The 23,040-nt window shown below is 41.9% G+C and overlaps 1 protein-coding gene across 4 annotated transcripts in view; it reads right to left on the reverse strand.

The window, feature by feature from the left end:
* wwp2 (WW domain containing E3 ubiquitin protein ligase 2) overlaps nucleotides 1-23,040 on the reverse strand; it is a 104,979-nt gene that overhangs the window by 19,104 nt on the left and 62,835 nt on the right. For 3 of the 4 annotated variants that reach the window (XM_080028326.1, XM_080028327.1, XM_080028328.1), the window contains exons 10-16: nucleotides 22,278-22,452; nucleotides 12,138-12,195; nucleotides 8,469-8,550; nucleotides 7,149-7,277; nucleotides 4,931-5,009; nucleotides 4,037-4,108; nucleotides 2,882-2,970 (exon numbers count right to left, since the gene is read on the reverse strand). In XM_080028326.1, coding sequence (XP_079884452.1) covers nucleotides 2,882-2,970; nucleotides 4,037-4,108; nucleotides 4,931-5,009; nucleotides 7,149-7,277; nucleotides 8,469-8,550; nucleotides 12,138-12,195; nucleotides 22,278-22,452 — 684 coding nt within the window. The remainder of the gene's footprint in view (nucleotides 1-2,881; nucleotides 2,971-4,036; nucleotides 4,109-4,930; nucleotides 5,010-7,148; nucleotides 7,278-8,468; nucleotides 8,551-12,137; nucleotides 12,196-22,277; nucleotides 22,453-23,040) is intronic. The other variant, XM_080028329.1, reaches the window with a different exon arrangement.

The raw sequence follows: 23,040 nt of genomic DNA on the forward strand, positions 1-23,040 counted from the left end.
AACAAACATGTAATTTAATTTGTCGAAACATAGGGTTTGTATTTTTTCAACATTGCACCCTGTTTTGTCCCACTTCTCAAGAATCACTGATATAGTGTTAAGGCCAGGACACACCAGTCCGACTACCCGAAAATGGAGTTTGCCGATTCAGGGAGCTCCAGTCTTCCCGTCGCGGCCAATAAAGTGCAAAGAACACACCAATCCGACTGCTGACTTTCCGTACGCTCTGCGCTTGCGCGGGACGTAATGTCTCCATAACAGCAGGCGGCGCTAATCTGTATTGTGGCCCGAAAAAATACGGAAGCCGAAAATGATGGGACGGCTCTCTAGACCATAAACATAGATAGAAATACGTATTTATATTTATGGACCATAAAGAGCAAAATTTTTAGCAGAGAGTGTCGAGCATGGTGTCGAGCAGTCAACAAGGGTTGATGCATGTGAGTACTCGCTGAACGAAACAAATAAACACATTAAAACAATGGCTAACTGTTGTTAGCTGTTTGTGCTACCCGCCTCACTTCCGGGCTTCACTGATTCGCTAGCCCTCCACAAATCAAATTGCTCCAACTGAAAGACTGCTTCTTTTGAGCCGATTGAACAGGCCGCCGCCTGTTCAATCGGCTCAAAAGAAGCCCGGCGACATCTACGACGACCGATTTCACGGCACACACCAAACAGATTTGTGTCCCCGCCCCCTCCAGACTCTACGACGGCGATTATCGGGCCGTTGTGTCCGGGCCTTTATATATAATGATTAAGAACAGTTTGACCTCTGTCAGCAACCAGAGGTGTAATGTAACTAAGTACATTTACTCAAGTACTGTACTTTAAAGCTGCAGTTGAGAGTTTTTTTACTGTAATATTTGGCAAAACTGTCATAATAGCCATTCAGCTATATGTAGGTGAAGTGGTCTGAAAATATTTTTTTATCACTTTGCTCCCCCCTGCCTCTGTGTGCTGCCCCCCAAAATTGCCACCGCTCATGTTAATTTTGACCAATCAGAGCGAGGTCAGATTCTCCGTTCTTATTGGCTGTGGGACCTTGGCAACGACGTTGATGCGTCAGTTGCGTGAGCGTTCACGACCCTAGCAGTCTGACACTAGCCTACTGTTTGGTACAAGGCTACTACGGCGGACAGCGAGTAGCAATGTCTTCACAAACGAACCCTCAATTTACCATTCCCAGGATACTAACAACTAACACCGCTAAGACAGCAAAAAAACGAGGAAAGACGAATGTTGAAAAGTTAACTGCTGAAAGGGAGACGGAGAGAGCTTGAAAAAAAGTACACCGGCCATGTCTTCTTGCCCTATCACATCAAGACCTCTCCGACCGCAACCTCGTCCCCTTCCTCTGCCTGCCGCTGGCCCCATATAGCCCTCGTCCTGTGATCAGTGTTGCCAACTCAAAGCGATATTGTCGCTATATTTAGTGACTTTTCAGCCCCCCTGGCGACTTTTTTTTTTCACAACAGCGACAAGCGACAAATCTAGCTTTTTTTTCTGGTGTTATTGGTGACTTTTTTCGCCAAAGCAAGTATCATCTCTTCTCAACGAGCAGCGGGAGCACTGACACGCAGCCCGCTCCTCGCGCAGCAGCCCCGAGCTGAGAGGTGTATCTCCTGCTCTGACCGCAGCTGGGAGGAGCTGCTGCGCGAGGACCGGGCCGTCTGTCAGTGCTCTGTGACGGGGGACGGGCCAGGAGGCTCCCGCTGCTCGTTGAGAAGCGTTAAAAGTGATATTTGCTTCGGCGAAAAAGTCACCAATTACACCAGAAAAAAAGATAGATTTGTCGCTTGTCGCTGTTTTGAAAAAAAAGTCGCCAGGGGGGCTGAAAAGTAGCTAAATATAGCGACAAAATCGCTAAGTTGGCAACACTGCCCGAGCAGCCCTTCCCAGCTGCGGTCAGAGCAGGAGCATTGATAGGAGATACACACACACCTCTCCGCTCTGTTACAATTAGTTTGCTATCTTGCCTGGCTGTTACAGCTACTTTTGTTAGGCCTACCAGCACACTTACAATGATTTTAAGCTAGCATGCATGGTATGTCTGTGATTAAAATGTATGCTCAATATGTACGTATGTAGTTATCATTACTAATGTTTAATCACCTCGGAATCGGACATGGTGTTTGTCTCCTGTCAATGTAACTGAATTCACATGAACGCGCGTAGCTGTCGTTCAGAGGGAGGAGCTACAGCAGGTAGAACGTTGGGGAAACAGCCGTTGGGATCCCAACGGCTCAAATTATCAACTGCAGCTTTAAGTTGGCACTTGTCATTTTTAGATTTTCCTGCTACTTGATAACTTCCACTCCACTACAATTCAGTGGGAAACATTCTACTCTTTTCTCTCCACAACATTTATCTGATAACTTAAAGTTACTAGTTTCTTTAACAATCAAAATTTTTGCACACCAAACACATGAAGAAGAGTTTATAAAATATTGTATACTACCCAACATTATAAAGGCCTATAAGCACACATGGAACATTGGTCTATATATCCAGAACTTTGACCGTCAAAAATGCATTTTTCTAGTGACTATATTGATGAAAGTCATTTTTTCAGTTCCGACTTTTCAGATTGAATATCTCCTGCTTTCCCTTTTAATAATGTGATGTTTCTACCAAGCAAACAATCAGTCTATGAAAGAATAAATAAATAAATCCACAATGAAAATGAAATTGATCAGTAAAAGATGTACACAGAATGGTAAAATGAAAGTAGCAGGTATAGAAGAAAACACACCGTCACCAACCAACATAAATTCAGAATGTAAATCAAAGGGTTAAATAAGAGTGTCTGTCATAGCAGCCAGACACATGACAGAAGGTGGGGGGAAGAAGGCTGCGTTTGATTGGCTGCTGCTCTCACCTGGCGATGCCTCCATAGTCCAGCCCCTCCTCTCCTCTCATGATGATGTAGAGTCTGCGCCGGAGGTCGTACGGCTTCACGTTCATGATCTGAAGACAACACAGTGTGTTAGGCAGTGTTGCCACAGTTACGCTGAAAAAGTAATCCGATTACTGATTACTAGTTACTCCTTAAAATAGTAACTTAGTTACTTTACTGATTACTTGATGTTAAAAGTAACTAAATTAGATTACAAGTTACTTTAAATGTTACTTTACAGGTTTTGAAACCCATATATCTCAATTTAAAACATGCACACATTAAGAATCATTGAAAATATATAAAATAAAGAATTAAGACGAATACTCCATGGAGTTAGTTGGGCATTTATGTATTTTCAGCATTGACCTGCATGTATTGGGACATCCTAATCTTTTTCTGGCATTTTAAATAGTAGGGAAGTATGGGGATTGGAACGCAGGGATGGTTTGTGTGTTGGCAAGGACTTCACTGTACGATATAAGCGTCAAGATACATGGCTCACGGTAGGATATATCACGGTATATAGCGATACGATGCATATCTTCATATATTGAGATATTCCACATGCAGTTCACTCAAAATGTAAAAGCAGAGCTGAAATACACGTGGCTGGGTCCGATCTGGCTGGTCTTCATACATCACATCACATTACGTTGATAATCCCGCAGACAAATTGAGTAAAAAAAAATTGAATTCAAAACATTAATTCAAACTGAAAACCCGTACTGCGACATCTACAGGAGCAGAGCAGGTGTAGTTCCTACCAAAATATGGATTTTCGGAGCTGACGATACGATACAAAATAAAGGGAAATAAATATCACTATATCTTGCCGTATCAATTTTCTAAGTGAAGCCCTAATGGAAACATTTGAAAATCGTTAGCCTCATAGCATAATTGCCTAAATCATATTTCCTCTACATCTACTCTACTCTACATCTACTTTTCGTTAGCCTAATATCATAATTGTCTAAGTCACATTTTAAGGGTTCTAGAGTAGGGTAAAGTAGATGTAGAGTAAAAGTAGCGTAGAGTAAATATGATTTAGGCAATTATGCTATTAGGCTAACGACATGCAACATTGGATTGACTGGGTAAATGTAGTTGTGTGGGAGTGTAGGTGTTTTTTCTGACCTGCTGGAAGGAGTCCTCAAACAGCGTCTGTCTGGAAACGGAGATCTTCACATGGCTGGGCAAGGCATTAGACTGGACCGAGACAATATAACACAACATTTAATGTCTGTGGTTAACAGATTGTCAAACAGTTCAGTAAGACCTTCTGAAAAGAAACAATGTAGGAAATTGTAGCTGCTGGTTACCACACATTTCTAGAGCAGTTTAATGTGCAGTGTTACCCTTCACTTTAGCCAAACGTGTCCTTTCTAGGCTGACAAGACATTTTTTTTTATTTGATTTGATTCAATTTATTTCAGACATATCAACATACAAAACAAAATGAAAAGCATGGAAATACAATAAACAAAAATTATGTTTTCACAAAAAAAATAAAAAGAAAAGAAAACAAATGATCTGAATTGCTGAGATATGCCTGAAAAGGAGCAGGAAGAAGTATACACTTATTTAATCCTACCCCTTTTCCATAGTAAAAAAATAAAAAATAAAAATATTGTGTTTCAGTGGCATATTCGGGCAAATATTGAATTGTTTTATTTTTTGTGAAGTATCTGTTCATGTCAGTTTGGTCTCCTACTGGATATAATACAGATTATTAGTAATATTGTGTGAAAATCGACAAATAATTCTTTGTCATGTAAACCAGATTAAACAAGCTAAGTGTTGCGATATCTGCTTCTGAATTTTTCCTCGGAAGGACACCAGAAGAAAAGGAGTTGAATATAGTTTTAGATGACTAGACTGTGACACACATTATTTTTATCTTTTTGTAAATATGTCGTGAGCACAACACATGAAATTCCATTCAAAAATCTAATAGTACAACATTTGGAATATTATAAGAAATAAAATGGAATATGAATTAAAAAAATTAAGATCCTAGTAAACACTTACATGGCACAGGAAACGGAACTGGTGGTATTTCCATCTGAAGCTGCGGTCGTAAGCACCCGGTGAACCACCCTGCCGTGACCTGCACACACACACAAGAGAGAGCAAAGAGGAACGCGGTCAATTTTACACTGTTGAAGCAAAATCCATCAGGGAATCCTGTTTAAAAGGTAGAGTCAGCAAACTGGAGAAGGCTTTTTTCCCAAAATCAGTGAATATCTCCTCACAATCCGCTACCTGTCTGTACTGCGTGTGCTGAAAAATAATACATTGTTAATACTAGGGGTGGGAATCTCTTGGCACCTCACGATTCGATTACGATTAAAAAGTAAACGATTCGAATTCAAAATCGATTTTCAATGCATCTCGATGCATACCCATGTGTGATTTTCAAAAATATATTTATATACACATCTGAGTTTGCTACTCAGAGTTTGCTAATCACTTCCTACTTTTGTGATGATCATTAAAGACAATCAACAGATGAATTACCTTCAAAAGCTTTTCTTGTCACAAATATGACTTTCTATGAACAAAGCAGCTTGCATTTCAACACAATATAGAAGTCTGTAAAAACTAAACCGATTCAGTTTGATTTTATTTCTAATCCCGTAAATCATGTTGCTATAGGATTTCTATTATCTATTATTTTCTAAAAAAAAAAAAAAAAAAAACGATTATCAACTTCTGAATCGATTCAGAATCGTTCGAGAGAGAATCGCGATGCATCGGAGAATCGATAATTTTTCCCACCCCTAGTTAATACACATCCTAGAGGAGATATTCACTGATTGTGACAACACGCTTTCTCCAGAATAGCTCAGGCCACCTTAAAACATAGAAAGTGTTGGTGGTGGTGTCTTGTGTTTTCAGGCTGATGGACAGAAAAAAGATGGTCTCCATGATAAGCCCAGACACTCAAAGTACATATATTAACTTCACACCAGCCATTCTGTTCTACATATCCACTGTGTGTGTGTGTGTGTGTATCTGGCTCTCAAAGACAGAGGTGAGTCCGGGGCTTGCAGCTGTGTTAGTATAAGTTCCAAAAACCCACCGCGAACACACAGGGCTGGATATGTGCTTCGTCAGCAGCACCAGAGAGGCCGGCCGACACACACACACACACACACACACACACACACACACACACACACACACACACACACACACACACACACACACACACACACACACACACACACACACACACACACACACACACACACACACACACACACACACACACACACAGAGAAAGAGAGAGATAATGGGGGGTAGAGATGCGAGAGTGATTTTTGGGGGGTAGAAGAAGAAGCAGGCCGAGCTGCCAGGCACATCTTGGTTTGGGTTAGGAAATAGAGACCGTAGCGGCAGAGCGCCGGTCTCACGGACTCACACACACTCCTAGCAGGATCCAGTGTAAAAACACACCAAGAGTCTTTCAGACCACCAGCCTAAAAATATGTTCAAATATCCGCATGAAAAAGCAGCTTGCAGATGCACTCGCACTCACACACACTTGAAAGCCGAACAAAAAAGGCGAGAAAGGAACAAACACCAGCCCACACACACACACACACACACACACACACACACACACACACACACCTCAGAGCAGTCTGGATCTGTTGTTGCACATCTGCACATTCTCCTGACTGAGATTTGAGACTGCTTCCACGCAAGGCAAACATCCACAGGCTGGGGGGAAGAGGTGTGTGTGTGTTTGTGTATGTGTGTCTGTCTGTATGTGTGTGTGTGTGTGTGTACTCTGTACGTGTGTGTGTGTGTGTGTGTGTGTGTGTGTGTGTGTGTGTGTGTGTGTGTGTGTGTGTGTGTGTGTGTGTGTGTGTGTGTGTGTGTGTGTGTGTGTGTGGTAGCATGAACATGTTGCTGTGACAAAATAAGATGTTATGTTATCTAATTAAGTTGATTCTGTCTGGTCCAAAGACATATTCGAAAATAAAAAGATTTAGAAATAAGTTTAGATTAAAGATGGAGTTTGGACCTTTTTCATGATGACATCAGTTTTACAAAATGAGGGGATTGTCTTAATAGTAGCAGTTATGTCAGACAGTTAAGGCAAATCATTGAGATCTGATTTCAAATTAAAAAAAATATTTGGATGAATTTTTAAAATTTCTGGGACATTTACTCAATTTGAAGAAAAAATAAAATAAAATCAGATTGGGGAGGGAAGGGCTGAGAGTATTATATTTACCCTGACTCAAACCCGGGTCTGGGGTCTTTAAAGGTGGTGGTGCGCGCGTTGTGGTCCACAAAATATCGGACGCCCTCAGCGGTGTACTTCATCTCCCAGCCCGGGGGCAGGGGGTGCTCCTTGATCATCCTGCAACAGGGAGAGGGGCAGTGAGCACGGGGCCGGGCCGGAGGGGGGGGGGGGGGGGGTGAACCCTAAACACACGCCCCAACCTGTGGATCTAAAGCCCTGGGGCCTGCGCTGACACTATACAGCTGGGACACAGAGCATCCAAAAAAAGGCATGGTGGACTTTGAGGGACTGCTTCAAAAACTAAGTAGTAGACTAGACTTTATGTTGTATTATATAGAGTAAATGACTCTTAAAGTGGGTAAGAATTCCTTGTTCCACAGTCTCCCTTTGCCGCAAGTTTGTGCTTTTCGTTTCTAATCAAAACCCTTGTATTCACAAAGCATCACTCGCATCAGCAAATGAAATATAAAAAAAGAAAAAAAAGATTTTAGCCAAACCCAGGTCACACACCAACACATACACGCTTGTTCAGAAGACATTTCCAGCACACGAAAACAAGGTTTTTATAAAATGTTTCCCAAATTGTAGTTTTCTTCCAAAATATAGCTGGGAAATGATGTCCTCACTCATTTTGTTTATAAGAAAAAAATGAAAAAGGTATTATTTTCATGAACGTGAACAAAGAGATTGATAACTGATAGAGTATATATGTCATTCTCAGTTACCACTTTTGTTTTTGTTCAAAAGTATATATACAATAAAAAAGAACGGATGAAATAAAAACAGCCAATGTTACGATATTAAGGAGTTTTCAAATTCATCTCTGGTTATTCAAATGTTTTGGAGTGGAGATGAACCAACGTACAAACTTCCACCACTATTGTTTTTCAGGACAGAAATGTCCTATTTAGGAATAAAGTCTCCCATCATCATCCCCGTCAACTCACTCACTTTCTATCTGCCCCTGGACTGCTTCGGAGAATATGACTGTTGAATTCAACCCATTTGTAAAACACGCTTATTTTGGATTTTCCAGAATATTCCAGAAGAACATTCTCTGAACATGTACATAATCCTATTGTGGATGGATTGGAACTATATCTTCCTTTAGTTATGAGCAAAACACCCAAAGCCATGTACCATCTAACAAGCAGGCAAACACACACACACACACACACACACACACACACACACACACACACACACACACACACACACACACACACACACACACACACACACACACACACACACACACACACACACACACACACACACACACACACACTTTGTAGGGTATGGTCTCACCCTTGGGTCCGAGGATCGTCCCACTGTGTTGTCCGCGTGTTGTGGTTGACAAAGTACACTCTCCCATTGTCCTGTCGCTTCTCTGTGGACACAAGACAGAACAAACTAAATGTTTCCAGCTCTTGAATGCAGAAAGCTAATGACAAAGCTCAAAAGACAAGTGTGTGTGTGACGTTCAAGGTGCGTCAGACAATTTCTGATAAATAGACGGGATCCAGTGTCTGTGAGCAACGGCCGGACGGGAACAAAAAAACAATGTGAAAATCTCACCACCCTGATAGATACCCAGCGCGTCTGTGTGATATTTCACTGTGGCTCGATCCAAATACCTCTACCAGGGTAAACCTCAGCATGTGTGTGTGTGGAATTAAGGCTGTGACGGGGGTGTCTGAAAGCATGGTTTCATACAGTGTTTTCATGAGTAAAATCAAAGCACATTTTAACCCATTGCCACTATGGCAATCTAGGATGCATGTCCTTAATGCCTGAGGGTTTTCTGAAAAAATACTACGAATTGTCAACGTCTACCAAAACCTTAATATCTAAGCCTGTGTAGCACATAGACACATTAAATAAAATACATTTAAAGGGTAAGGTTCACAGGTTTTATTTAAACATGCTCCCTTAGCGCTTACAAACCAACACATTTTTCAAAAAATCGTCAAAATTAGATGGGGGAGAAAAAATAATAATAAATAATATAAAATATTTAAAAATAATGTGCTAAATGAGGTTATAATCCTGCTTCCTTTTAGCATGGATAGTAGTGACTGAATGTGCAGTGGAGGGATAAAGATAGACAGATATAGGAAAGAAGAAATGGCTTTATTTTATAATTTAGTTCGGTTATCACTGGCACCATAAATCCGACTTCCCAGTACAACTGGAACGCAGACTGACTCCTGCTGTCGGGAGCCGATCAGCTGCTCCAAACAGCTGTATACCACGGAGATGAAAACTAAACTGAATTTGAGTTGGAGCAGCAAAATATAGCCTAAATTCATAAATATTGTTAATAAATAAATGCAATGTGTTGTGTGATTTTCGTCAGTAGCCTATAGTAGACCTAGATTCTGCGCTCCGAACGCCACTAACTGTTCTGTAATACACTATCACCGACACAGCCGGCTTATTTTTTAATCATTTTTTAAAAATTAAAAATTAATTTATTTCTGATTGACGTGAATCAACAATGCTGCGCTACGCAGCAGCCGGCAGGAGATACAATGTTGCATCGCACAGCAGCCGGCATCAATGGGTTAAGAAAAGTAAGTAGGTAAGAAACAAAAAATTGATTGCCATTAACATATCAATTTAAAATAGAAGCACTAAAATCCACTATCCATAATTATTATTTCTATTAAAATATTTGTTAAAAAATAAGTGAATCACACATTATAAATCAAAATGAGTGTGCTACTTGAGCCCAATTATTAGTTAGCAATTATTAGCAATGTGTTGAGATTTCCAGCACATTTCAAACCTTTGAAAAGATTTTGAAGCAAGCATTTTACAATCTTTCCAGACTCAAAGTGACCACCTTCTCACGGGCAAATATCCAACATGGAGTCAAGATTAGATTTAAAAAAAAAAAAAAACTACAGTAGTTCAACAACTACAATGGAATACATTTTTTGACATATAATAACATTTTAAAGAAGTGTGCAAAATGTTCTTTTTGTGAATTGTTCTTTGTGTGTGTGTGTGTGTGGGGGGGGTGGGGTGTGTGTGTGTGTGTACGGTAAGCCCCTGGTCTCAAGAGAAAGTAGCTGGTGCCTCTCTCCCTCCATGGCGCTGACATCTTTTTCTCATTAACAGGAGTGTGTGGAGGGCCCAGAAAACAGCGGCGCTCACATTGCAACTCTTACTGGCTTTGCTCCTTGACTCACTCCACCCCCCACTTTAATACCCATTTTGACCCCCCTCCCCCCCACCCTCTCTATACTTTCTTTCATTTTGCCACTGTCTCTCTTTCTCCTCAATCTCTCCCTCTTTTCTCCCATCCTTCTCTTTTTTAGAATCCAAGCCTTGGAAAAACCGCAGATAAAAAACAAAAAACAAAAAAAAGAGCGCGCCAGACGAGCGAATTGTGAGCCAGCGATATAATTGTGGTTTTTGGTCTTGGAGTTACCGCAGCATGTTGAAAAGGCATCATGGGTAACGAGGGGAGAGTGAGGGGGGGGAGGGGGGTATCATGGCTGTGAGATTGAGTCTGTGAAGATGTTGCTACAAGTGCCAGCAGCGTTTAGCTTATGAATGAATGAACCTATGCGTGCCCCACATTGATTCTGCGTTGGATCCCATTACATTACTCATTTGGGAAAATGTTGTCCGATGGAGAGACCCATCAATAACGCGGCCTCTGTAATTTAGCGGAGTTAAAGAGTGAAGGGAGAGCGTATGTTCATGTGATGGATGGCTGAAACATGAGCTCAACATTAGAAAAGAAACCGACAGACATTTGATCCAGATTTTGCAACAATGGAATGAAAATCAAAAACGATTATGAGCAGAGACATAAATCAATCAATTAAGAAAGTGATGGATACTGGAGCCAGTAACACACACCACAGGACCAGCATTGTTTTATCATGTTGCACTAAAGGCCTTTAGATCTTCTTCAACATGTGGAAAAGCTGCCATGCTGCAAACGTTTTGCAACATTTCACCTAAACCGAACAACTGCCTGCATTAATGAGAAGCACATTTTGATTGACTTAAACCGACTGACCCGCTGTTTATTTCTCTTACTAAATCACATTGCTTAGCTATGGAAAATACTGGTGAATAGTCAAGACACTAGTGATGGTTTAAGGTTTGGATGGAACACAGCTCAGAGTCCAGGCCTTACTGATCAGATGGATTTCAACACCTCCAGGAGGTACGGGGACTGTTCCTAAAGATCTAACCTGTTGACAGAGGGTTAACCCCGAGGCCGTGTTAGAACATCTCAGCCCCCCCCTCCCCCCCATCGCTGACAGATAAGGCTCCAGTATGTATGTACATTAAAAAGGACTTTTCCAGACACTTTCAAGATAAAAATTCGACTTTATAAAATAACCCCAAAGTTTTAATTATAAAAAGAAGAAAAAACATGTTTACGATTTCATAATTCACCTTATCTAAAATGGAGCTTTATTCACAAAATGCATATTGACGATCACCTAATAAGGTTAACGAAGAAAAATTTATGGATTTTACATAAACAACCAAAACCCAATATATATATATATATATACCTCTATATATATATATATATATATATATATATATATACCTCTATATATATATATATATATATATATAGAGGTATCCTGCGCAGTACTTTTTTTATGACGTGGAAGCTATTGAAGAAAAATTAAGGATGTTTTATTAAAATATTTATGAAAAAAAATTCAATTACACATCAATCAAAGGGATTATGCTACATGCGCCCAATGTTGTAAATATTTCTTTGATTAGAACCGTCGATAATATGAAGGTATTGACATTTCTTTTTGTGTAAACTTGACTACTTTCTTAGCCAATGGGTCTCATCAATTTGGAGAAAAAAACAGCGTTTTTTTCAGTAATGTGTTCAGATTTCAAGCACATTTCTAAACCTTGAAAACAGCATTATTAAAACTCAAGCATTCTCCAACATTTCTTGTGTAAGGCAGACAGACTTACCCCATCCGGGAGGCAGCGCGCCCAAAGGATCATTCTCCACCGGAGGAGCACCGGATGGCTGAGGGAGAAACAAGAGAGAGAGAGAGAAAAAAAATCCAGTTAGGAAGAGCTTTTCTGTCTCCCTCTCACCTCCCCTCTCTCTGCACAGCTCTTTCTGCTGCACTGCTGTTTGTCCTGGTCGGGTGTGACATTCTTCTGATGGTCCCCTCCATTTCTCACCGTCACACCAGGGTGAAGGGTGAGGAGGAGGAAGAGGTTATCCCCCAATACAGAAAGGAGGGAAAACCAATGAAAGTTCAGATGAAAAAAAAAACGCCAATAAAACTCAGTTAAGCTTTGCCTGGACTCGGACAAGATGGTCAAGTCTTCGCAAACTCAAGGAAAACCAAGGAATGGATAGCTGTGGGCCAAGCCAGGCCGGCTCTAGTGAGTATGAGTGTGTGTGTATGAGAGTGTTAAGGGCAAAGAGGGGTGAGGGGTAGGGGGGGTCGTGGCTCTGTTCTGCTGCAGCGGTGAGGGGCGACTGAGGGATCTGGCCGGCCGGTGGCTCGTATGCCTTTCCAAAAACTACACGCTCGGTAGGAGGATAAAACAACAACGCTGTTCCAATGAGCTCACTGGCTGGGTGCAAAGCCCGCCCCCCCGACAGCTTCCCGCTCACCTCCCACCCTACCCAGAGGTCCTCCTCCTCCTCCTTCTCTCTCTCTTCTAGCGCTGCTGTGAAAGTAGGCAGGGAAGTGCCATGTCTGAGGGGAACTGAGGGGAACATTCATGCTTGTTCCAGACTGGACACCCACCTCCACCCCACCCTCTTCTCCCGGGCCGCCCCAACCCAACCCACACCCTGCGCCTGACAAAAGGCACCTTTATTCACCCTGGGCCTGGAAACCACTGGTGGGGTTTATACAGCCTGCACTCACTCACTCAAACACACTGTGTGTGTGTGTGTGGGGGGGGGGGGGGCACGGTGTGGAAAAGTTTGTCGGTGGCGAACAGTCAACGTGTATGTTCTTATGTTGGAAAACACATACACACACTCACACACACAAATACATTAGCCCGAGTGGAAAAGTAGCTGAAAAGACGTGTGTCAGGGATTGGTAGCCACTGACGGGTTTGCTAAAAGATGTTTACCCAATAGGCCGGTATAGGTGTGTTGCTAACAACTTCCAAATCATTAACTGTAGCACTGAGCATGTTACACTGCTATGGTGATGCAGTGGGGCACTATGTGGGGATTGTTAGGCCTCATTTCCACTGAGTGGTGCGGTACGGTTCGGCATGCAGTTATTTGCGTTTCCACGAACCGGAAAGGGTACCAAGATAAGCAAACTGTGACACATCCATTTCTGTCACCCTTTTGTTGGGATACCAAGCGGTCCCAAAGGGTCCTCCAACTACACACTGCAGTCCGTTGATTGGTCGACAGTATTATCATTTGGATACGAGAGACAAACGGCCGTGTGTAATCTCCTTGGCAATAGAAAGGCCTTTTCCCTCTTCGTTGAATCAATCTTACGGGCGACAATGTGTCCCCATCCATAGACCGACCAAGGCTATCGGGGTCCTACATAAACCCCGCCTATAAGTAAGAGGGCTGTCGGCAGTGGAAACGCAAGCCAGACCTAGGGTTACCGGGCCCTGTCCCTGCTCAGTGGAAACCAGGCATTAGAAGACACCAACATGGACAACAAAAATAAATCAATTATGCATTCAGAAAAACATCCAAACATGTGGGAAGTGTATTTTTGGTGGCTCCACCCCCATCTGTTACATGTTTGGTTTTGGCAGAACAGGTAACGCTTGTTGTCCTTTATTGGCTACACTTAGGCAAAAAAAAAAAAAAAAAAAAAAGCCAACAAAACCACCATTTTCCCAAATGTAAAGTGGTGGGCCTTCAAATAACTTTTTCCCCCTCCTTTAAGACATGTTGCATTCACCACAAGAGTGATGATTAATTTCTGAGAAGCCATGAAGTAGAGCATTATCCACAGAACGTCAACGTCACTTTTACAGAGCGTTCTCCCCAAAAAGAACTGTGACTGTGCCCATTTCAAATGGCTCTGTCATGGAAAGTCTGAGGGAGCCAGCATGGAAAGGACGGGACCCTGCTTAGAGGAGCCAGCACAGTGGGCACAGAGCAGGGTTAAAGTGTGTAAGTGTGTGTGTGTGTGTGTGTGTGTGTGTGCGTGTGTGTGTGACGCTCCCATCAACAGCCAATCTATGCCCTGGCGGCGCCCCACCCTTTTGGGTTTTCTGTGACTAAAAAAGGTAAAAGGAGAATATAATGATATAAAGACATGATGACTTCATCCTGGCTCTGACCAGTCAGCTCCTCAGCAGCTTCCAGACAGAGGGAGGGAGGAGATGAGAGAGAGAGAGAGAGAGAGAGACTGAGAAAACAAGGGAGAGAGAGAGAGAGGAAGAGAGGGAAAAGCAGCGTGTTGGCAGAAAGCTGTGAAATAATGGCTGGGTGTTATGGATCTGGAAGGAATACGCCATAAAGGACTGTTTCAAAAGCTAGGGTCTCGCAGGTGAAAATGGCCATCTAAGCTATAGTCCATTTGAACAAGCGAAAAACACTTGAATCTATAATGCGTAACTTTTTCATATAAATGAATTTCGGTTACATTCAAGCCATCGCCAAACGAGTTGACACAAAGTTGATCTAGCCTATCAGCTCCCTACAAAACTCTCTGTATTTCTCAGTATGGCAGCGTTTACAAACTGGTGTCCGACACTGGTGCAGGAGCTCATAAAAATTCCCTAAAATCTCAAGAAATGTTTCAGTTCTTGATTCTACTGCTAAGAGAAAACCTGGAAATACAGCAGAAGGAATACTATTTGCTAATTGTCTTAAATGAGACAAATGTGTGCTCACAAAGACAGAAAGTGAATACAAGAATCCAGTCAACTTGAGGTCAGTGAGTTCATCAGCCATTCAAGCACTTTGAAAACATGGTGGCTCAGATTTGTGTTTCACACTGCTTTAGCCAAGCAGTTTGTGCTTGAATAAGCTTGTTGTCTCGTCTCATAATAAGTGATGCTCACTCGCCCGCTCTTCGTACCACTAGTGCGTATCATAACTGGCAACAGGTAATTCATTTTTAAAGAATCACATTTTCAAACAGCCACAAGTTGACGTCTTCAGATCCTCTTGTTCTGTCCAGTCAGCTGGCATTTTTACTTGAAACATAACGAAGAATGAATCAACAATCATGAAAGTCGGCAATACATCTTATGGTTTGAACTGCGGTTAAAAGCTCATGAATATGTAGCTAGGGAATCTGTTGAGTTCTCTCTTTTAATAAGTCAAGGATTATTCACAGAGAATGTCTCACGGCTGCTTTTTATTAAACTAAATGGCCCCTAATTTATATTGTATGATCAGGTGAACAAAAATAGGTGAATGTTGGTGTTTTCTGAAAACAAGTGGAAGATAGTTTTAATAGTTTGGAGCACAGATTTGGCCGGCTGACTAACAGCTGAAACTGCAACCGTGGTGGTGTAACAAATCATGCAGGCTATTAAGGTACTTTGGTACCATTAGCAAAAAATTCTTACTTTTTCTCTTTTTCTTCTCAGTCAAAGCTGAACAAACAGCCATGATAAACATACCGTATTGTAAGGTTCAGGGAGACTACCCAATGACAGCATTAGCTCCAATACCATTGCAAATACATGTCTGTAAATCTGCTGAGAAATCATAAAAAAGACGATCAGCACTTGCCTGGGAATCATCATGTTTTCCAAGTTCTCTTCAATATTGCTTTAACCATTGATAGTTCTTGGAGTCTTCATGAAAACACATTACAAACAGTAACTGCTAACAGCTCATTGTGCGTACTTTTAATGCTGCAAATTTGCCAAAATGAAAAAAAATTACAAAAAGCTGTAGCCTACATTTAAAAGTCAGCAATTCTGGAAAAATATTGTTTCTAAAATCAATAAATATCTCCTCACAATCTAATCTGTCTGTAATGTGTATGTTAAAAAAATCTGGTGTTTATACACAGCCTAGGCTCTGTACATGGGCATGTTGCTAGCCCCTTTGTTTACACAGCAGTTTACAGAGCCTAGGCTTTGTATTAACACCAGATTTTTTTCAGTGCGCACACAGTACAGACAGGTATCTGATCGTGAAGAGACAGTCACTGATTTTGAAAAAAAATCAACAAGCATTCCCCAGAATTGCTGACTCCACCATAACATACTGGCTCAATGGCAACATTATACTTCCTGTTTATATCCTGCAAAGCAAGAATTTTACATAGATATACTCTCGGGGGCGCCCTTAGCTCAGTTGGTAGGGCGTCCCCCCCCCCCCCCCCCGGGCCCAGCAGCAGACCCGGGTTCGATTCCCACCCGCGGTTGTTCTCTGCATGTCACTCCCCTCTAATAACTAGAAGCGGTGGGCCGTTTAAAAAAAAAAACTTGATTATAGAATATTCAATATTTACACGTAAAGTTTGTACGTTTTGTTAACTAACTGCAGGCTCTGCAAATGTAAACCAATCCCCCATCCCCCTTAGATCTGCCTAGTGCACCCTTAACAACTAGCATCAGTGCAGGTGAAATGACTTGCGCTCATTGTCCTTTCATGTTATAAAGCACTTACAATGCGTGCTGTATGGAAACGTGAGCACTAGACGGCCTGTGTGTGTAAACAGCACTGAACGTGACATTGATTTGGCCGTGTGTGGACGTGTGTTGAGAGCTTTCTGTTGAGTGGCGCTAGTGACTTAACACAGGGCTGATTCAGGTGCTGCTGTTAAGGGCTCCTTGTTCCAGCCCAGAATGGACAGAGAGAGAGAGAGAGAGAGAGAGAGCGAGAGAGAAAGGAGGGAAGGGAGGAAGAAGGAGGCCATTGAGGGTCCCAAGATGATGAAGAGAGGTTATCTGAAATTAACCAAGATAAAAATTAAAAATTAAATTCAGATTTTTCAGTGTGATGCAGAAAAAAAGGGGGATTTTGCCAAGGAGATGTAGATTGGGGGATTTAGGAAGAGGGGGAGTGGGTGGGGTAAAGGAAGGGACAGACCAGGGGGGGCGGAAACTGCAATTTAATTACTCTGGGGTCAGCTCCCTCTGGGGTTCCTAACGAGCTGCAATTACGCCGCAAACACACGCGCACACACACACGCACACGCACACACACACACACACACACACACACACACACACACACACACACAGGACCAGCTACTAAGTGTATATCTACAAGTATCCACCTATCTCACTGTAAGTGCATGCTTGTGTTTGTGTGTGTGTGTTGTGTGTGTGTGTGTGTGTGTGTGTGTGTGTGTGTGTGTGTGTGCCTAGCGCAGGCAAAGAAGTGTCCCTTACGACACCATGGTACATTTTAAGAGGACGAGCGGCCTCTTTACCCTCTTTGGTTGTCATGTGCTACAGACAAAGAAATGTGGCACCAGACCTCCACATTGCAGCCCTGTGAACACATCTGCCCCCCCCCCCCCACACACACACCCACACACACACAAAGGAGCATGTGATTTAACAGTAAGGGCCTCAGCATCCACATACACAATGCACCAATAATGTCTTGACATGTCCTGTTTACATAATGGCAAGGAGGGACAATAAATATTCAATTCCAGAGACATTTAGAAGTAGTTTTCACATTTGGTGCGTCCAAACCCTGTGTCAGTCGGGCAGTAGAACATGTGGCTGTGTTGTGTTCACAGTTAAACTATGAGCTCTTTTGTGTGTGTGTGTGTGTTTCCGTTCACACACACTGGGTCCATAAATAGTCGCCGCTATCAGCAGTGTGGGCATTCCAAGACTGAGCAGTATACTATCAACATGGAGGGCAGACCAGCCTATTGGATACACACACACACACACACACACACACACACACACACACACACACACACACACACACACACACACACACACACACACACACACACACACACACACACACACACACACACACACACACACACACACACACACACACACACACACACACACACACACACACACACACACACACACACACACACACGAGGGAATATGCCCACACAGGACCTGAATGTGTCTGACCTAACGCGTAGAGTGCAGTGTCACCATTCTTTCAATCATTTGTACATCACACATGAATTCTCAAGTCACTGCAAATGTGGACATACATTCAGGCTAAGACCAGACGACATCTGTCTCCAATTGATTGAATACCCCCTGATTATTAGAAAGAAAAAAGTATTGGCATCGGAGTGTTGAGGCTGTGCACAGCCACCTGCAGCCACCCCAGACAGAAAGCAGGGAAGTTGTCTAAAATGCATACGTCATTATTTGACACTTTGGTATCATTTAGTATGACTGTATAACATTATAACAGCATTTATAGGTCAGAGAAGATGAAAAAGCATAATAGGTGCTCTTTAAGTGTCCTTGTTCTAATGCAGAAAACAACATCATGTTTCAGGAAATGTATGAGGCTTCTTTTAGCATCACCACTGTATTTTAGAAAAAGTGACATTTTTCAATAGACTATTATAACTGTAAATAAAAGCTAGCCTACACCTATACCAAACAACGTATGAAACAATGTTTTTTTTTTCAAATAAGAAACTGCTATGTTTTAAATAAAAATAATCTGATAAAGAATTTTAATGCCAGTCTTGGTAGCATCAGAATACATACTGTTTGGTTTGGTATTGGTACTAAGCACTGAGATGACAGAGAAGAGATGACAGAAGCGCTCCTCTTCCATGCAGATGTGAGCTGTACTTTCCTTGCTAAAGGGCACCGCAGACAAAAAGCCATTTTCAGTTTCACCAATAACTTTGCTGTTAAAATCAATAAAGTCAACAGAGTAATATAAGTAGTACCACAATCTGCCAGGGGCTACAGTAAACGCCAGTGGACAATACATCAGTCAAAGCTACCAAGCTACACACCACCTCTTCACATTTTGGGTTGATCTTTTCACAATGGCTTTTCTGTTGGTCTGATGTATGGAGCTAGAACTGTTATTTGATGAAGGTTTGATGTTCAAAGTTCACCTCCTCTGACGTGAATAGTGTTGGCTATTTAGAGGGAATATTCTTTATAATATTGGACTCAAGTTTTTTTTCTCAAACACAATATTCTTCACTCTTTCCGGAGTGATTAGGGTCAGGGGTCAGGGTCAGGGTAAACTTTATTGTCCTGTTAAGGAAATTTGTCTTGGGCATTGTGCTACATTTTGCTTAACCAGTAGACAACAACAATATGACACAGTAAAAACACAGTAAAACCTACACATTGGACAAAGCTAAAACAACAAGAACATCACACGGTAATTCTAGGACATAAAAACATTCGGACAATTTAAAGTGCGAGGAAAGTGCGAGAAAAAGTGCCTGAGTTTATTGCACACTGCTCTATTGCACGTGGTCTATTGCACTAGTTAACCAGGCCTATGGACATTAATGCATTTAAAATGCTGTACAGTAAAGTGCTGAGTGCTTGTGTCCATTGCCCTATGGGCTATTGCACTAGTTTTTATGATTGTTCAGAAGCTTAATAGACGCTGGTACAAACGATAATTTAAAACGGTTCGTTTTCCATCTTGACATACGAAACCTTCTTCCTGATGGAAGAAGCTCATATTCAGAGGATAGTGGATGAGTGGAGTCTGAGGAGATTTTTATTGCTTGAGTAATAACTGACTGGTTATACAGTTCCTCTATGGACTCATATTGTTTTATTCCTATGATCTTCATGGCTGTTTTGTGCATGCTCCTAAGTCTGTTTTTCAGTTGCACTGTTAGGTTGCCATACCAGGCTGTGATTCCATATCTGATTAGGCTCTCCAATATAGCTCTATAGAAGATTAACATGATCTCACTACTAACCCCATACAGTCTCAGGCGTCTTAAAAAGTACAATCTTTGTTGCAATTTAGTGCACAGTTTATCAATGTGTGACTTCCAGCAGAGTATATTATCAATATGGACGCCAAGGTATTTGTATGTTGTGACTTGATTGATCTTTTGTGTTTTAATGATGACTGGTTCGTGTGTCTTCACTTGCCTCGGGTCGAAAACCATTTCTTGTGTTTTTGTCAGATTTAAAAACAAACAATTTTCGTCACACCACTTAATAAAAATGTCAATCTCGTTATGGTACGAAAGAGAGTCCATATTCTTATTAAGAAGGCTCACAATTACGGTGTCATCTGCAAATTTAAAAATCAAATTATTAGGGTGTACTTTCCTGCAGTCATTTGTGTATAGTGTAAAGAGAATCGGCGAGAGCACACACCCCTGTGGAACTCCTGTATTACAGTGTTTACACTCTGATAATGTCTGGTTAACCTTCACTTGCTGCGTCCGATCAGTTAAAAAAGAATAAAACCATTTAATGAGTGTTGTGTTGACATTCATGTCCTTCAGCTTCTTTAAAAGTAGGTGTGGTTGCACCGTATTAAACGCTGAGCTAAAATCAATAAATAAAATTCGGGCATAAGCTTTTGTGTCTTCTAGATTACACATGGCGGTTTATCTCTATCACACAGAACTTATGATTCAGTCGACCATTCAACTGACTGCAGAGCTCCACCCTTTTGGAAACATGTCATTTTTATTTTTATTTAAATGTTTTATTTCTATTCATGTTTTTCATTCGCTTTTCTACTTGATGTATTTTAATCTTGCTCCAGTAAAGCACATTGAGTGGCCCTGTGTCTGAAATGTGCTATACAAATAAACTTGCCTTGCCATGCCTTGCCTTGCCCCAATGAAAAAGGTGACACAGAAACCGCACTTTTTGCTTATCATGGTACCGTTTCCATCTTATGACAGTGGAAAAGCAAATACATGCATACCGAACCGTACCGCTCAGTGGGAACGTGGGCTATGACAATCATACAATTCAGAAGCATGTGAAAATACACAAACACTGAGACCCATAGAAAATACACACAGACAAACTGAATCATGGACAGGGACAAATACACCACACATTTCATTAACATGTCAACACTAGCTCACACACAAACACATACAGAGTGCAGGGAGGGAGTGGTGTTTTTTTTATGAAAAAGCCTGTTAAGAGTTTTAAATCTGGTTTTACTTAATGGTGCATAGAAACAAATCATTGATGTTTTAGTCCCAGAAATATTTAGTGTTTGGCTGAGGTAGGTCTGACCTCGGCAGCTAAACTGAGAGGGACAACGACAGAGATAAAGTCTAAAACCTTCACTGGAAAAATACTATCAAATACTAAACAAGTTTCAAATAACATGCGTTACCCCCCGCCCCTATAGCCCACCACTTCTGACCATTGGCCAACGAGTGAACCGCACTGCGTCACACACAACCCCGAGCTAACTCAAAGGGTGGATTGAACGCGATGGCTGCATTTTACTGGGGATGACATGCAAATCCAAACAAAGTTCCGTTATGTGACATTCTCATGAGGAGTATTGCAGGGCCTTTCCACTCTGACCGATGGGAGCTGGAGGAACTCTAAACCCAGCAGTAATGTGTTACACCGCAAGAACCCGTAACAAAGTGACAAAACTACAAAATACTAAATGTATGGACCCATTGAAAAATATAAGGTATCAATTTACCCTAAAAGGAAAACTTTTCTAAAACATGAATATTTAGCCCTCTGTGTGTGTGTGTGTGTGTGTGTGTGTGTGTGTGTGTTTAACCAATCACAAATCAGAAAGGACTGTGAGTATGTGCTGGCCATGTTTTATCGTTTTATTGTGTGACTGACTACTATAGAGAAACCATCTTTCTTCTTGAATAAATGTATTTTGCTCATAAGCCGTTTTGGATTTCCTCTTGTATTTTCATCTTGTTAGGGATTAAGTTAGTGCAGTGCTTTTCAACCACAGGGGGCGTAATATATGTCTGTTGGTGCCAATCTTTAAAAAAAAATGTAATAACACACACCACTCTAGCCTATCACAGAATCAGAAGACAGCAAATGTAACGGATAGGCCCTATATAAGAAAAACAAGGAAATGTGTTGACTGTTAATATTACTGTTGAAAATTGAAACACAAAGAACAAGACAAACGGTAATTAAAAAAAAAGGCTCATGCTATATGAAGATGGCATGGCAAAGTTTGGGCAAAGTGTGTGTGCTTGTTGTGAGCTGGGCCTGTGGTTGTACCTGGTAGAGGAAGCGCTGGCTGAACTGGTGCATGGCTCCCTGCAGCTGGCTGCGCTGGCTCTGCCACTGCTGGTAGTTGCGTACGGACTCGGCGGTGGGCCTCTGCCATGTGGTGGTCCTGGTGTTGTGGTCCACGTAGTAGAACCGGCCCCGCTGGTCCACTCGCTTCTCCCAGCTGCAGGAGACAGAGAGGGGGGAGGGGGAGTGAGACGGGGCTGGGGCTCTCAACAACAGCTTTATTATAAGCACGTACAGAGTGGGCAGTGGATTGAAAAAGTTCATAGTAACAGCACTGACTGATTTACACAGACAAGGAGAGAATTAAAAAGGAAAGGAAAACATTAGATGAAGAGGAGATATAAGAGGCCAAGGGCCGGAAGCATTATGTTTTGGGGTTGTCTGTCCGTCCGTCCGTCCATCTGCCCGTCCCGGCCATTTTTGCGAGGGCAATATCTCAAGAACACTTTGAAGGATTTTCTTTCAAGTTTGCACAAATGTCCGTTCCGAATCAAAGATGAACTGAATAGATTTTGAAGGATACGGCAACCAGTGACCACCATATTGTAGCTTTACCTTCTGTAAAGCATTGGCTACCACCACTGGACTTTCACATGAGGCACATAACCAGCAGGCCGTATTTCTGTATCATTGGTTTAGCTCAGTCATCAGACCGCTTATTCACTCTAAAGAGAATGCCAGCCTTCGGTTACCATGATGAGGGTAAACAAAAGGGGGAGGAGCAAGGTTTGGGAGTGACAATACG

This window comes from Ammodytes marinus (genome assembly GCF_949987685.1).
Source record: "Ammodytes marinus genome assembly, chromosome: 5".
NCBI classification, from domain to species: domain Eukaryota; kingdom Metazoa; phylum Chordata; class Actinopteri; order Uranoscopiformes; family Ammodytidae; genus Ammodytes; species Ammodytes marinus.